Source organism: Drosophila novamexicana, unplaced genomic scaffold, assembly GCF_003285875.2.
Source record: "Drosophila novamexicana strain 15010-1031.04,08,12 unplaced genomic scaffold, DnovRS2.1 tig00001270-arrow-arrow-pilon, whole genome shotgun sequence".
Taxonomy (NCBI): domain Eukaryota; kingdom Metazoa; phylum Arthropoda; class Insecta; order Diptera; family Drosophilidae; genus Drosophila; species Drosophila novamexicana.
The window spans coordinates 542,501-559,860 of record NW_020824847.1 but is presented as its reverse complement, the minus strand read 5'-3'; the positions used below and the strand labels follow the sequence as shown (position 1 = coordinate 559,860).

Sequence of the window (17,360 nt, the reverse complement as noted above, 5' to 3'; positions counted from 1 at the left end):
TCAGAAACAAGCAACAGAGAGAGAGAGAGAGAGAGAGAGAGAGAGAGAGAGCGAGCGAAAGAGAGAAGCGAAGATAAGTTTTAGTTGATGATGTGCTTACACAGCAGAACTAGGCAAGTAGTTTTACAATTAATATTAGTTGAACAACTGACAAAATGAAAAAAGAAAAAAAAGCTAAAAGTGAAGCGAAGCAAGAAGTAAGACCTTGCGTAAGCTTCAGCACAAATGTGCGCTCTAAAAGGTAATAAAACGTAAGATTAGAGCAGTTAGCCGAGATAATTGCAATACCCTTTTAACAGAAAAGGAAAATGAAAAAGTAAAACCTGAGTTAGTCAGTTGAAAATATGATGGGCTGCTGGGTGTTCGATAATAGTGCGTTGATGCCATTAATAATAAAAATTATGGGGCGTTTACAAGAGGTTGTCATGACAGTCGTCTGACATTTATGCAATTTTATGTGCCTCGGCACACAAAGAGGCGGACAGGAGGACGACGAGGACGAGTGTCTGGCTGACGGGACTGTCGTCTAACCCACCCCACTGGACTCGGCCGGCAATGACAAGTCTATCAATTTTTCACACACTTATGACGCGACGGCGAAAGGCTGCGAAAGGAGCAGCAGCCTTTTTTCTTTTTTTGCTCTTCCTTTGGGCTAGGACTAGCGATTAAAATGCAACGCATTTCGCTACCTTTCCTCCTGTCACAACTTTCTCGAAGGGGGTAGGGAGAGACACACACAGAGAGCGGGCCAAGAGTCGAACCCGAATCGAAATCGATGATTGAGCCATGCAAAATTTATTTTTCTTTTGGCTTCATTGCACAATTTTCGCGCATATCGAATCGGGTAATTTACACAATTTACGAATCTGCTAACGTCCTCATGAATTGCAACATCTTAAATTACAAATTTCATGAGCCAACTGACGGATTGAAATTTCAAAAGGGGCCACACTTCATAGGGTACACTCTTCAGAGCCTGCATTTGTTCACTTTTTGGCTTAAGAGAGAAACTTTAACTTGATATGAAGCTGATATATCTGATGGCCCTTTGCCTGCAGGAATATTTCATTAGCTTTTTATGTGTAGTACTTGGTAAAAACTTATCTACATCCATACTTAAACTTGTTTAACTTTAATCATTGCCACTATATGGCGCAAGAGAGAAGCTTTTAAGGACTACTTCATTGGAAATAGCTTATCTGACGACTCTTTTCCATATATGAGACTGCAGGCATATTTTATTAGCTATGTCAACTTTGTATCAGTACTCACATCCATGCCTGAACTTATTTAATTTAACTCAACAAGGGGTATTATACTTTTTAACTTATCTATATCCATTTGTCTCATTTGATATTATCATTGTTACAAAAACTAAATTTCAGTAATTTGCAGATTAATTATATATTCTAATCATTATTTATTTATTTATTTGATGTACTTCTCATGGCATGGTATATCTTTAAAGATTGATCAAATTATATTGAAAATTCGAAAAGGTTTGTTTTAATAAAAATGCGAACCTATGTTAAGTCTAAAAGTTGACAGACCGATGGATGTGATTGGATCGACTCGGTTGTTGTTATTGATCACGAATATACTTAGTTCCTTACGGGTTCGAAGATCTCTCCTAAGATGATCAAATTTGAATACCCTTTAGAAGGCTAATAAAATTGAAGTTCAAGCTAGGGTTACGTCTGATTTAAATTACCAACAAGTTGGGCTTATGTGTTATCTAACACTCCGAACCTTTAAACCTTTCTAAATTCGAGTCTGAAAACTTATTTTAGATTTGGATGTTCCCTCAAAAACCTTTTGAACATTTGGAGAACTTGCTAGTTATAGAATCGTTGTCTGAGTTGATCTGAGTTTAATACCTTGAGTTTAAGATTTACAAAAATAAAAAAAAAAACCTTAGTAAATTTAAAAATGGAATTTAAAGTATTTGGAATTCACACCGAAACGGAAGCAAGATCTTAATTTTCCGGTTTTGTTTTCCTTTCTTTTCTTTTTTGTACTCAAAGTAGCCGAAGCGCTAAAAAGTTGTTAATTTAGACATTGACCTAGACAGTTTAGACAGTTTCGTTCCGGTTTCGGACATGCTCCGGCATTATATCATATTATATGTATATGACAGTTGGACATGAATGTTTTTGGTGTCATCCCAACTTGCGACACGACAGCAAAGGCAAAACAATTGAAAAACTGTCGCAACAATAACAAGCGTCAGAACCAGATGGGATGCGCTTAGCTGAGATGGGTGTAGATCGTGTGCTTGGATAGGGGGCAACATGGCAACAATGTTGATGTGTCGAGATTCTAACATGACAGTCCACACGTGGGAGCCGTGCCTCAAAAATTGATTTCCCTATGTAAGGTTAGTTTTTCCTCTTTATTTTTTTGGTTTTCGATCTTAAAACAGAACAGAACAGCCGCATGGACACATGTCAATCAAATGAAATTAACACATCGTCAGCGTCATATAGGGTCTACGATTATACGTATTATATGGGATATGACTGGCATATAGCTGGGATATGGCCTTGGGCTGGGAAAAACTGCCTTGATTAGCTTGGGGTGGTTAAGGCTCTAATGCATTAGCTGCTAATGTTTTGTTTTGGTTTTTTGTTTTCAATAGTATTATTTTTTCGTTGTTGCGTTTTTCCCATTTTCATTTTCGCGCGATTATTGCGGTTGATTGCATTTGACAGCGTTGATTTTTTGCATGGGGCCAAGGTCCGGCTAATGGGATTACCTAATATCATTAATCAGCCAGGTGAGATTGGCAACAGTCGAGTTCTGCCAATGCACACACACACGCACACACACACATAGACCATCGCAGCGCTGTTGTGTTGCAAATGCCTGTGACAGGCATGTGGCATGTTGCTGTTGCACCCACAACGCGCCGACCCTCGACACGCGTTGCATATCGTACGCCATGTAATTATGTAATTACCCCCAACTGCATACACTATCTGGTCAGTCTCCCTCTCTCCCTCTCTCTCTGTCCTATCTGTATCGGCAGCTTTATAGGGCATATATACTTAGATGTCACTCTGTTCCGTCTGTCGCATTGTCGCACTAATTGCATTAAATTGTTGTACACGGCGATCTTCTGTTTTTGTCCAGCTGACGCGCTCGCACTCCTCAATATCCTCCCCGGTTGCCGCTGTTATTGATATTGCGACATTATTTTCTCTACCATTTCGATTGGTAAACATTTTAATTGTCTACACTCTAAAAAAAACTACACCCCCCCCAAATCCCACACTCTAATTTCTTTATTTCACATTTGGTGCACGCGCTTCGATCGATTGTTTTGTATACCCTCAAACGGGCTTGATGTACTTGTGGCAAGGCATGTAACAGACGGAAGGCGGAAGGTACGATCCCATAAAGTACATATTTGTGAGCAGATCTAGCTAGATCTAGAGGCTTGCATTATGAAATATATGGCAGCACGAGCTTTTCAGTTTTTCTCGATATCTCACGCTTTTTTCATAATATCGATAAATATCGATTTTGAGATACATTTCAATCAGACATATCTCGATGAATATAGTTGCTAGGTGCTAAGTGCTCCTAGTGCCCGCGCAGATCGAGTTTGTTTCCGATAATCGATAACTTACTCCGTTTCCAAGCAATCGATAAAAATCGATATCGATATCATGTTTGTAAATAATAAGAGCTAGAGTCACCAAACTTGACATATAGCTTCTAAAATAGAATATATATATGCATTTGATGTTGGAAGAAGAGGGTTCAGGGAGCTCCCGACTAGAACCTCTTACTTGTTTTTTTTTAAAAACCTCGCCCGCTCCATCAAAAAGAGGAAAACCTGAAATTGCTAAGCTAGAGGCTTGCATGCGTATTTCAATGCCAATTTGAAGACCAGTTTATTTCATAAAGATCGGACTATAAGCACCGAGTGAAGCGCTTCTATGTCGTGCGCGATCGTCGTGTTCAGGGTATCTTGTAGTCGGTCATTAACGACTCGAGCACCTTTACTTGTTAGTTCATTTGTATTTTATGGCCACTTACGAGCTGTACTGAATGTAATCATATCTCCCTCTCTAAATGATATCGCCTAATTAAGTGCATCGCACTGCTGTCGCTTGGGGTAGCATATTGTGGTATTCGGCCCTCGGCTTATCGAATACCAAATTTAAGGTCTATTACAGAGCAATCAATCGAACTAATTTAGTTACAAATTTTGTTAAAATTTTAAAAAATATAGATACAAACAATCTATCTAATGTGTATGCATATATTTATAGAAGTATTTAATAAATATTTAAACAATGTTTGGATTGAATTCTGGCATGAACTCTTATAAAATTTGTTATAGCAAAACTTTCGAAACGGATCGAAATAGTTTGTACAAGTTTTGTCGAAGCTATTAGGATTTGTGGAAAATATCTTCAAATTAAATTAAGAAGCTTCAGTTAAATCATAAAAACAAATTCAAATTAATTTAGAAAAACTTTCCCTTTTATACCCTGAACCCATTAAAAATGGGTATAAGGGTATATTGTATTTGTGCGAAAGCCAAATGTATGTAACAGGCAGAAGGAAGCAGCTCCGACCCCATAAAGTATATATATTCTTGATCAGCATCAATAGCCGAGTCGATCAAGCCATGTCCGTCTGTCTGTCCGTACGTCTGTCCGTCCGTCTGTCTGTCTGTCCGTCCGTCCGTATGTATGAACGCAAGGATCTGAGAACCTAGAGACTTGAAATTTTAGATGTAGATGCTCCTAGCTTCCGCGCAGATCGAGTTTGTTTCCGATAATCGATAACTTACTCCGCTTCCAAGCAATCGATAAAAATCGATATCGATATCCTGTTTTTTGGGCAATTTTTGTCAATAATAAGAGCTGAAGTCACCAAACTTGACATATAGCTTCTAAAATAGAATATATATATGCATTTGATGTTGGAAGAAGAGGGTTCAGGGTATCCCCTAGTCGGGAGCTCCCGACTAGAACCTCTTACTTGTTTTTAAGTACGCAACTTGCTGAAACCCACATAAGTTAACCAGACTCTCAATTGAATTATATTTGTTTACTAAATTAAGTTTATTTTTGGATTTTTACTTAGGAATACCATTTTCTCTACTAAATAACAGCTTTCCCTTTAGCCTGATCTGTAACCGGACAATTGCCATTTCACCGGATCCGGTTTATTTAAACTAATGTCCCATTTTTAATCTAACATTTTCGATCGCATCCAGTTCCTGTAAGCTTCCCAATTGGCCCATTAAAAGTATATTAAATTCAAATTATGCGATGCGCTCTTTATTCTATTCTGTTTATGAAATAGTTGAGGACGGGCTGTCGAATGGGACGAATTGAGTAATTAGCCGGGCAATATGAGGGGCCGCTCTGTGGGATCGATATGGAAATGAACATGCACGGGACCTTGATTGACAACTGATCTTTTAGGTTTTTTTGCTCTCACTTCGATTACGCTCTTGCCTGCCAGATGATGAGCCGATGATCCTTTTGTTTTCGCCCAAACACTCAGAAGTGATGTACATGCGTTGGGACAAGCATAAAAAACAAAAAAGAAAAGAAAAAAAAACGTTGGGTGTCAGGAAAAACAGTTTCCCACGTCGCACCCTCCGGGAAAAGAAAGCGAAATGTTGTTGCAACCATAGCTAACAAGCCTGTAATTACTCGACAAAGATTGTTGCCGTGTAACACCTTAATGGACTTGCCCGTGGACTGACTGACGCTGACTGACGCTGACTGACGCTGACTGACTGCGAGTGTTAACCCTCGCGTTTGTCAAGAATTTGCATAAAAAACATAATAAGAAGAAAACGAAAAATGAGAAATCGAAAAATCGAAAAGACACAAATGCCAGGCATCATAAATCCGTGGGCAGAAGGGGGGTTAGGTTTATAGATTTTTTATTTTCTCTCACTGTTTTGACATGAGACATGAAAATATTTGTGCGTCCCGCTCAAAGGGATTAGGCGTTATGCGCATAATCTTATGCATAATCATCTAAGCATACATATTTCCTAAAATTAGCATAGGCATAGGCATAGCATCATGTAATCGGCTACAAATATTTGCTGACAACAGCTCAATTATGGCCTAGGTAAAAAGCAAAGGCAGGACCAGGATGCCAAAGAGTAGACTAAACTCGAATATAATCTGAACCCAGCTTCAAGCTGGACTAACAAGCTTTCTGGCTTCGACTTTGAACTTCGGTATTTATGGTTCGATTTTGATGAAATTCTCAGGCTCTAAACAGGACACACAACTTTGAAGTGAAAGTGAAATATCCTTTATGCCGTGTATGCCATGTTATCGACAACTTATCGAGCTTGGCGTATCTAGCTCTTACGATCCTCGAGTTCAGGCTGAAAAGCCGCGTGTCTCAAAATCGATATTTATCGATATTATGAAAATGCGAGAAAATAACGTAAAAGTAAGTATAATCAACTTGTTTAGCGTATGTTCTACGAGAGTATATATTTCATATTTCGCGAGCCAAGCTCCTGTAGCTTACGAGATGGCGAGATCTGCTCTCTTGGGGTCTGGCGAGGGGGTCTGGGAGCTGACGACATCTGATTGCCAAAAAACCATCATACCCGTTTGAAACATTTTGAATGTGTTGGCGTTAAAGGGCTTACAATGCCAAAATCTCCACTAAGTCGCCTAAGTTGCCACAGACAGGCAGGCAGGCAGCCGGGTACAGCTGGCCGTACCTTGCAACAGGACCTTATCGCCGCGATGTTATCACAACTAAATGTGTGGCAATTAACTTAAGGAACTGGTCCCTGGCCTGGCTTGGTCTTAGCCCTACGCTCGATGCGACACTTGAAGACGCGCAACGCAGCGAAGCGCATAGCCAGCGGCAGTCTCTAAGTAGTTGCACTTCCGACAATTAGACGCGGCACAGGACACGGCACATCCTCAACTGCACTTGTGGGTGTTCGTGTGTGTGTGTGTGTGTGTGTGTAATGATTGCGGTTAAATTTGCTTGCAATGCGCTCGCCTGGACTTTCTCAGGGTCATAGCTGGCTGGTCACCCTGGTCTGGCTTCTTCTATGTCATAATTGGTTTGTGTCCAAGTCGGAAGTTGCTTCCAAGATGCAGCAGCAGCAGCAGTCGCCGCCGTCGCTCCCCCCGCCGCCGCTTAGTGTGGCTCGGCTTTAGGTAAAAGGATAATAGCCGCAACGCTTGCCTGCGCCTGCGCCTAATCCTGAGCAGCTCGTAAGGCGGTCAGCTTTGGCGCAGCTGCCACCACCAAACTATTTTGCTCTAATTTAGTGACATGAACCTGGTCCAGAGGGCACAAATTTTTGGCACAATTTTGCCTAGAAAATTGGCTGAAGTTGCGCCAGAAGTGGCCGCACCGTTGGATCCTTTGTTGTGCCGAGCCAAAAACAAATCGAAGCAGATCCTCTCGGACAGGGGCACTTTCACGCTTCTTAGATGGAACGCAGCGTGCTACGTGAAAGATTGAGAGCAGGCCAATAAATCTCCGCAAGGCATCAGCCACGCATCAGCAACAAATGACAGGCCCATTGTCCGGCTCAAGAGCGTTCATCTGTGCGTGTGTGTGTGTGTGTGTGTGTGTGTGTGTGTGTGTGTGTGTTGTCCGGCTGTGTGGAAGGCGGCGGCGGCGGAAGATCGTAAGCCCGGAGGCGCCAAATGCAAAGTAGGCGCCGTGCCACAAAAGAGTTGCAGATCCATAAGGTTTGATTGCCAAAGATCCAACAAGTTGCCAGGGAGAAGCAGAAAGACGACAGATAAGTGAAAGTTCCAAGGGATTTTAGAACGTGTGTATATTCTATGCAAGAGCATGTATCTGTACAAATCTATACAATATTCTGTTTTCAAATTTAACGAAATTTGATCAGATTTATTTAATTTCAACTTATCTCTTAAGCTTCTTTCCTTTCTAAGATAATTTATATTCTTGAAAAGGAGAAGAATAGGCAGCGACGCGAGGAGGATGTTTATATGCTGTGTTCGGTTAAGCAGTTTTCTATGAGAGCAAGGAGGTTGGAAGGGGTGTGGGTGGGGGAGGGGGGGGGGGTCGGGTAGGGCTGGGAGTCAAATCTATCAAAACACAACCAAAAGCAACAATTCAGGCAGCTTTTGTCTAAAAGCTTTTTGCGCTTTTAAGCTTTGCAAATGCAGCACAAAGCGTGCCCAAGAGAGAGCGAGAGAGAGAGAATATAAGCAGCACTGCTTTCCCACAGCGCTTAGTTTTTTTTAACGGGAGTTTACGAAATGAAGAGATCAAAGATCTTAACGCTTCAAGTGGCTGGGCATTCAATGCCAATCGGCCACTCCCAGCAATTAGACGGGGCTGGGTAGAGACACACACACACACACACACACACATGGTTAGCTGGCTAGATCCTGGTTGCCGTTTTTTACACATGTTCGATGGGCTGGTCGCAATCCAAGTGCAAAAACTGTCGCACATAAATTTTAATTAACTTTATTTTTAATTGTTGCAAATTTATGGCAAAGGCAGGCAGCGCAAACATGCCGAGGATATGGCGCAAAAGGAGCAGGACGAAGGCGCAAAAAGGAAAGCAACAAACTGCTAGACAGACGGGCAGACAGACAGACGGACGGGCAGACAGACACGGACACGGACACGGACAAGGACAAGAAAAGATAAAGGAATATAGAGTAGGGAACGGTAAATGGTTGGGCAATCGATTGCAGCATCGCAGGATCATCAAGAAGGATCCCTTTCAATTGTTTGCAAGCCGACAATTTTTGCTCTAAATTATTTGCCATCATTTCTGGCTCGTCTTGTGCAATTTTTGTGCTCTTCATCTTGTTGTTGTTGTTGTTGCTTGCCTGGCTGCAGCCCACCCCTCACCCTCTCTGCGGCACGTCAGTCAGCCGCAGCGTCGCATCGTCGCAGCGTCGCATCCTTTGCTACCATCGCTTGCATTGTCGTAATTTACTTCCTCTTGTTGGACGTCTCAGTCTGTCATTCGCTAGGAGTCGCTCTCTCTCTCTCTCTCTCCCTTTGACCACGTCTGCGTTGTGTCTGCTCTCCCGTTGTGTCTTTGCGTAAGCGTTTGTGTGAGCGTGTGTGTGTGTGTGTGTGCGTTCTTCATTACGTTGTCCATTGTTTTGTCTTGTCTGCCTGCGTCTGCTTCTTCGTCGCGCATCTTTCGCATACTCATTGCAATTATTTTTTTTTTTTTCGGCATGTTCCAGTTTTTGCAGCCTTGCTTTTTCAGGGTCACACTCAGTACTGCGAGTCGTCCCCCCGGGTCCTCCTTCTGTTGCTCGCTCGTGCTCCTTCTTCTCTCTCCCTCGCTCTCTCTCTCACTCTTGCTTCAGCATCATTGCGTTTTGTTCGAAATTGTCTCGTATTTGACAGTTGACAGTTGGTCGACTTTTGAGCATTAAAGTTATGAGCATAAACATGACATTTGCTTTGGGCCCCCTTTCGAGAGCCTGCTCTCGTCCTTTTGACTGTTTATTCTATTTTAGTATCACTTCTTCACTTTTATTTTTGCCAACTCACGGGCATGTTCGCAATATCTGGAATTGGCCGCCCCTGTGGGCGTTTGTTTTGGACCGTAGCTCTTCATCTATTTGTGGTTTCTGCAGTTGAGAGCTGGGTGTTGCCTGGAAATCAACGGATCTAACGGGATTAATATGTTCTTATTGCCTGCTTAAACAAAATATATGTACATTGTATTTCGGTCTAATTTTCATAAGCATAACACTCTGTATACTTTACATGAGCTATGAAGATTCTCTTATACTAAAAGCAGATCTAATTTCTTCAAAATTGACTTAAGCTTAAGACTCTCTTATATTTCGTGCCAATGATTAGCTTTCTCTTATAATTGATTCCAGCCTTGGAAATGCCGCCCGCTTATGTTTTAATGAAGTTCCAATCTTGTTTACATGTGTACACACAACTACATACGCATGTGCGTGTGTGCGTGTGTGTGCGCTCACATGTTTATTGGAAGTAACACTTATGCAAAACGCAAACAAAGCCGCGCGACAGACATTTGTTACACTTTTCCCTTGCACGTATGCAGTTTTTGTTGTTTTTTTTTTTGGCGGCGCAGCAAATCAAATATCGATAAATTTCGCACACAATGCAAAATAAACGCATTAATCAAAATCAAACGGAGAGCGCAGCAACAATAATAAAACACATGCACACGCATTAAAAAAGGGCTGCGTCCGTATGCAAAGAGCGGCCGGCTTAAATGGCAGTCGAGCAAACAGAGCAATCGGCAAATCGCAAATGCATACATACATACGTACGCGTGCGACAGAGACAAAAGCTGATACGCAAAGTTTATGCGCCAAAGTGGCGAAGCATTTGCCACAGGCCATTGAGCATGCACATCGGTCGCAGTGTGTGGGGCCTAGGTAACTGCGAAACGGGTAAAGGGGGAAATGCAAAAGGCAAAGCCGGAGAGTGAAAGTCAAGTGGCTCTTTGTGACGCGTTCCAGCACACACACACACACACACACACAGGCGCAGCGCGCGAGCGAGAGAGCGAAAGTGTGTGAATTAACAAAAAAAAAAAAAGAGAAAAAAAAAAAACTGCCGGCAATTTGCATAGCGATCGTCAAACGGCCGACGGCCCAGTCTGTCCCGGCCCTCGGCTGGATGTTTTTGCTTGCGCTCTTTCGGGTTTTTTTTGTGTGTGCCGGCTCGTTAATTAAGCGTTAAATCGTTGAGGACATAAAAAGTAAAGAAACTAAAGAAACGAGCACAATTGTCGCATGTGAATAATGTAAATTGATATTGAGTGGTTTTACGTGTGCGTGTATTTATGTCGTTTTCTTTTTTTCCATGTAAACCGCAGAAAATGTGCGGCTTATGGTAATTTCTCAAGCAGCCCATCATTTGGCAGGCGGCTAAAGACAGGACACGCCCAGTTATGCAGCAAGATGCTCGTTAAATCATATTAATCAACAGATCCTGGCGGGCATGCATACTGCGGATCGGATGCAATTCGTTTGCCGAACTCCTTTAAAATCCCATTTAATCCTTTTGTGTGGCTATGTAAACAGCATAAAAAACTCGCCGAAAACAGAGAAACAGAGCAACGGTAACGGGAACGGTAACGGGAATGGGAACGGTAACGCAAAGAAAGCCAACCCGAAGGGCTGCCCAAAGACGAAGCGAAAAGAAAACCCAATATGCGAAACCCTTTTTTTTTTTGTGCAAAAAATTACACAAAAAAAAAGAAGAGTTGAAAAAAAATAAGACATTTTTTTGTTGTATTTTTGCGTTTTGCGCAGCATTCAATTAATTTACCCTTACCCCTTTGTTGCTTGGTTGCGCAAAGAATGAACGTAAAAGCAAACAAAATCGGCAACTTTCATCGCAGCGAAAGAGCCGAAAAAGAAAACGTGTGAAATATGTGAATGCAATCGAGGAATTGCCTTAAGACAATCTTTCAACACGCTAAACTGTTTTTTTTTTTTTTTTGTTTTTTTGCGAATTAATGGAGTTTAAGAGAGACGTTAATCGAGAGAGTGCGTGCAAGTGGAAGTGCTGGAACTTCTGGAAAGTCAAAGTTCCAGCTGCACGAGAGCTTGCAGAGGAATCGAACCCCGAAAAGGCGAGAAATTCGTTGATTTAAAAGGGATCTTGGTCGAAAGGATCAGTGGATATTTAGGACTGGACATTGGTGAGTTTTCAAAAAGTTTTGATTGGTTTTTTTATACCCTGAACCCATTAAAAATGGGTATAAGGGCATATTGTATTTGTGCGAAAGCCAAATGTATGTAACAGGCAGAAGGAAGCTTCTCCGACCCCATAAAGTATATATATTCTTGATCAGCATCAATAGCCGAGTCGATCAAGCCATGCCCGTCTGTCTGTCCGTCCGTCCGTCCGTCCGTCTGTCTGTCTGTCCGTCCGTCCGTATGTATGAACGCAAGGATCTGAGAACCTATAAGAGCTAAAGACTTGCAACTCCTAGCTCCCGCGCAGATCGAGTTTGTTTCCGATAATCGATAACTTACTCCGATATCGATAAAAATCGATATCGATATTCTGTTTTTTGGGGAATTTTGGTAAATAATAAGAGCTAGAGTCACCAAACTTGACATATAGCTTCTAAAATGGAATATACATATGCATTTGATGTTGGAAAAAGAGGATTCCCCTAGTAGGAGCTTCCGACTAGAACCTCTTACTTGATTCTTTTTAAATCTGCATGCTAGCTTGTAAACTATGAAGATGTTGAGAGTTCTCTGGACACATAATTTGATTGTATACCTAGATATTTCTGGTCTTAAGAGGAGAGCAGAAATTGCCTAGGATCAGTTATACGTAATGTTAATTAGTTAACAATAAGTTAAAATGATATGCTTTGATAGAACGGAAATGAAAACTTATCGAAAAACGCGCAAGTTTTCATAATTTGCTTAGATTTTTCTAATTTAAGAAGAGGAGACACTTGCGTAGATCAGTATTTAGATTAGAACTGATCGCAGGTATGCAAGATTTCTTATTGTCGATCGGTCGGTTTTGTCGGTTTTGTACCTGTTTCTCATTGAAAACAATCTGTTGCGGGCGAGATGAGTTAAAGAAGGGCCAACAAGTTGATGAGCCTACTTTAAGTCATGTCAAGGAACGCAATTTACGGAACTAGCTTTAAGTTAATCAAGTAAATCCCTTGATTAAGTGTGAAACTGAGTAAGTTGTACTTGCAAATGTAGAACGGCGCTTGTGAGTTTTCTGATTAAAGAGATAATAAACATTGTAGCTTATGGCTCGAGCATAGATCTCGTCTAACTCTGAATTGATCATGAAAAGATCATAAGGGCCTACTAAGATCTATCGAGCTGCGAATGTGGTTCGAATTTAAACAGCTGGCTGATTGACTTGCTTGAGCCCTTTTGCAGGGCAAGACTCTTGAAGATTGATGCATTGCTGATCCCCAGAGCTTAGTAATCCACTAAATGCATCAGTCTAGTCTGGCTGATCCGATTGATCTGCACAGACGAAGAAAATGCTTGTGTGATCCAAATCTCGGGATTAGCTGTAGACAAAACTGTCAGCTGACCGTGCTGGCGATCCGGGCAAAGGTGATCAACTAGCCCTGAACAGAACTCAACTCATTCGAAGGTGTTTGAGTGGATATTTAACCATATGGCACAGCGGCGCAGGAGGACTAATGTGCAGGATCAGCACCTACTCAGCGTTTGTAACGTTTTTCAAATGCTTCCTGCGGAAGTTGCAACATTTTCAATTAAAGTATCTGTTTTAGTGGTCGCTAAAGAGCCGCAATTAATACACGACATCGGACAGGAGGCAGGAAGTTGTGCAAGTTGTTGTAAGACTGGCTAATTAACGTGCCTGCCTGGCCAGCAAGTGTCAAAGCCTGTTGCTGCGGCCAGGCCAGGCCAGGCCAGGCCAAAAGCCAGTCGACCCCTAAACGACATTCAAATTGACCAACGCCGACGGCAGGGGAAGTTACGAAGCCCGACAGCAACAATGACGATCACTTCCTTGAGGGCAAAAGCAAATTTAATAACTAAGCGATTCCCGATAGAGATCTAGACGTCATTTGGGTGTGCCAACGCGCTGTGGGAATGAATATCAAAGAAACAAAAAATGTCAGCTATCGTAAGGGTTGGGGTTGCCTTAGAAATAAAGCTTTGATCAGAGCTCTGTCTTTAACTGAGAGCGAAATTCAGTAAGAATCCGAAAGAAGACGTCAAACTGGAAGACAGCTTTAAGTTGGAGCGAAAAAGTGAAAGTACAGCTTTAAGAGAAGCTTTAAGTGAGAGCGCCGAACTGAAGGAAAAGCAAAGCACTAAAATGAAGCTTTGGTGGACCTGACAGCAGATTTTCAAGGAAACTGTAACCGAGAGCGACAGAGTCAAGCATTGTGCTGAAAACGAAGCTTACGAATGGAATAGCGAGAGACTGTGCTCCATGGGAATGGAGCGTTAAGTGTAGAATAAGAAGAGCTTTAAGTGAAGAGAAAAGAGCAAAAGTGAGAGAACAAATTACGTGTGTGTTTGTTGCTTCCAAGGACAGAGCACTAAACTGAAGCTTTGAGTAAAGCTTTAAGTGGATGCAATTGGGCGCAATGAAATAACGGGAGAGGAAAGAGTTAGAGCTTTAAGTAGCATTTAAAGTTGAGCTTGGAATTGTCGCTGCAATTGACAGTAACCACAATAGGAACAGAGAGAGAGAGAGAGAGAGAGAGAGCGTAATCTTGTGTGCGTGCTATTCGCCGCGGGGTGCGCTTGCGCAACAACCCCTAGCGCATTGCTCGGCTCGAGTATAAAACGCTGCCCGCTACCCCGAACCGATTCAGTTTGTCAGCGAACGCCGAGACGAGAGGAGAGTGCACAGAGCTAGCCGAGTTCCGAACAGAGATCAGGAGCATCCACTCCGACAAATAGCTCTACATATATCCACACACACACACACATACACAAACACACCCGATAAGCAAACTAGAGACATGCTCAAGTGGACGGCCTCAACGCAACGTTTGAACGAGCTGCCCGCGCCGGAGCTGCGTGCGGCGCGACGTCAGCGTCGACAGCGACGCGCGACCATTGCCAACAAGGAGAATGTGCCCAGTGTGGGCTACACATCGACGCCCATGCCGCTGGCGCGGCTGCGCAATAGTCCGCTGGTGCTGGCGCCGCTCACCGATATACGCAACGTGACGCCGGAGTCGTCGCCAGCGTCGTCGCCGGCGGCGGGTCGTCGCGTCGTGCAGAGCGTGCGACACTATGCCGCCACCTTGCCGCGCTACGAGGAGGAGTACTCGCCCAGCGCCGGCGCCTTGCCCAGCGGTCAGCATTTGGCGCTGCGTGGTCTGCTGCCGCTGGATCCGTTTCTGGAGCAGCCGCGCTATATGGCGGCCACGCAGCAGCTGCGGCAGCGCAAGCTGGAGGCGGACTTTGTGGCCACCATGGAGCTGCCCGGGGAGCAGGCGCCGCAAGCAACTCAGCCAGCCGCAACGACAGCGGCAGCAGCAACCCCAGCACAGCCAGCGCTGCGTCCCGTCACACCGCAGCCATCGACGCACATGGGCGATCAGACGCTGGACAAGCTCATCGATGCCATACTCGATTCGGCCTGCAAGGCGGACGCCGGCAGCAAGAAGAAGCCGCGCAAGTCCTTCAATCTGCGCCGGCGCACGCTCGTCAAGCAGCAGCTGGAGACGCAGTGCGCGGCCATGTTGTCGCCATCGTATGCGCCCGGCGATGATCCCGCCAGCGATCTCAGCTTCACGCTGCTGCCGCTGCCGCTGCCCGCCACGCCCGAACCGGCCTCACCGCTGTCCCAGCTGCCGCACAGTGTGCTCCTGCAGCTGCCCACACCGCAGCCGCGTGCCCCCACAGCGGCCAATCATTCCGATACCTTTTGCCTGGCCACGCCCGTACGCCCACTGAAACGGAATCGTGCCCGGCAGATGCAGCCAGCGCCAGCAGCCGGGGGCCTGGAGACGCCGCCGAAGCGCTACAAGGTCGACGCGCGCAACTACTTCGAGGTGGGTCTCGCGCTGCCCTCCATCTACGTCTAGCGAGAGTGTGTGAGAGAGAGAGAGAGAGAGAGAAAGTGAGAGAGAGCGCGAGAGAGAGAGTGAAAGTGAGAGACAAGGCGAGAGCTAGCCAACGCTGACAAACGGGGGAAAACGCTTAACTATGACGCTTATTTAGTTCTTAAGTTGCAGTTAATTAATTTTTTTTTAATGTACATAAATTAGAATTTAAGTTAATTTTTTTTTTTACACTGCTGTTATGTAGTTTTTGTAAAAAAAAAACCTTTTTTTTTATATTTATTTATTTATGCTTAAGTGAAAACAATTTTTTTTAAAACCTTTTTTTTTCTCATAATAAAATGCTGCATCAAACACAAAATTTGAATTTTTCCTTTTCAGACTACAAGTGAGGTTAGGTCTTCACTTGAAAGCTTTAACAAAAGCCAAATTTCTTCTTCTTCTAGTTGGAATTTTGCTTTTAAGAGAACCTAACGGGAACTCTTGATTGAAGTCAAACATATATTGACGTTGATTAAATTAAGATATAAGCTGATGTTCTTGCTGAAATATATATATTATTAATTATATTATTATTAGTTATATTATTCAAAGTCTCATTTTTGGTCTTTTTGGATTGATTAAAATGCAAAAGAGTGAAGTTGCAGCTGAACTGAGCGCTACTTAACCTAGTGACTAAGAGAAGCGGGTTAAATCTCAGCTTTCAGCAAGCGCAGCAGAGAGTTTTCTCTCTTCGACAGTGAGCTTAGCTCAAGTCTGCTCTCTGCTCTGCTCTGCGCTCACCAGCTCCATCCTTGCCTTCGCTTGTCGAAATCAAGCCCAACATGCAAATTGAGCCGACCTGAGCGCAAGCTCGGCTCTCTTTAGCTGTACTCTGGCTATGCGCAGGCTTGGCTGCAAGCTCTTTCGCTCTTGTGTTGCTTTTGCTTCAAGAGAGTAAAAGCTGCGGGCCCATTGGTTGACATGTTAGTTGAGCTCAAATTGCTGTTGTTGTTTCAGCTGTCGAGATGAATGCTATACTTTTGCGGTAAATGCTGCTGTTGTTGTTTTTGTTGCTGTTGCTGCTGTTGCTTGACCAAGTGATTTGCTTTGCTTGTGCTGCTCAAAACAGCAGCAGGTAGTCCGAAGGGAACAATGAGGGACGCACAGCAGCACGCCCCCATTGCGTCGGCAACAACAGCTGCAGCTGAACTGATCTCTCCCTCTGTCCGTTTCAGCATCTGTCTCGCTCGCACGCTCTCGCTCGCTTATCTGCTTTGGCTTAGCTCGTGCGACAGCCGACATTTGACATGACACTTGTTAACACTTTGACGCCCTCGGAGCGTGCGGCCTGTTTCGCACTGTAATTCGTTTTGAGTGCGGCTCGAGCCGACAGGGTACCAGTTGTTGCTGCTGCTGCTGTTGTTGTTCTTGTTGTTGTTGGGCTTCTGTGAAAAACCCGCAGAGACCCGCTTAATCCGCAGCAACGCACAGGTTGCTAGCCGACTGACGCTGCTGCTGCTGCTGCTTCTTCCCCGGCCGCCGCATCTTCCCCTGCCACGGCTCGGTCGACCTGTCATCAGCTCTGGCATTCTTGTGGGCTTGGCTCTAATTTGTAGGCCATTTAACAGTTGAGCGGACGCGCGTTAATTGAATTATTTTTATTATATTTGGCTCTAGACATTTCCCGGTAACAGTTCCTCATGCTCTTCCTCTTCCTGCTCTGCCCCTGCTGGTTGCACTTGCTGCGCTCCGTTCAGCTCATCGCCAGCTGTGCTCACCCGCATCGTTAAACTAATTTTCTAATGTCGCTGACAGTCACACCCACCCACACACACACACGCACACACGCACACTCAGCCAACCC

At 43.9% G+C, this 17,360-nt stretch overlaps 1 protein-coding gene and 1 long non-coding RNA gene across 2 annotated transcripts; one reads left to right on the top strand and one right to left on the bottom strand.

Moving 5' to 3' along the window:
- Positions 1 to 844: 844 nt before the first annotated feature.
- LOC115766902 lies at positions 845 to 1,370 on the bottom strand. The gene is made up of 3 exons (XR_004018342.1): positions 1,273 to 1,370; positions 1,117 to 1,225; positions 845 to 1,052 (listed from the first exon to the last, which is right to left on the bottom strand). It is a non-coding gene; the product is annotated as an uncharacterized LOC115766902 (long non-coding RNA).
- Positions 1,371 to 14,464: 13,094 nt separating this feature from the next.
- Positions 14,465 to 15,538, top strand: LOC115766906. Its single transcript, XM_030710984.1, has one exon. It carries the CDS (start codon positions 14,465 to 14,467, stop codon positions 15,536 to 15,538), a length of 1,074 nt encoding a protein of 357 aa, XP_030566844.1.
- The last annotated feature ends 1,822 nt before the right edge of the window (positions 15,539 to 17,360 follow it).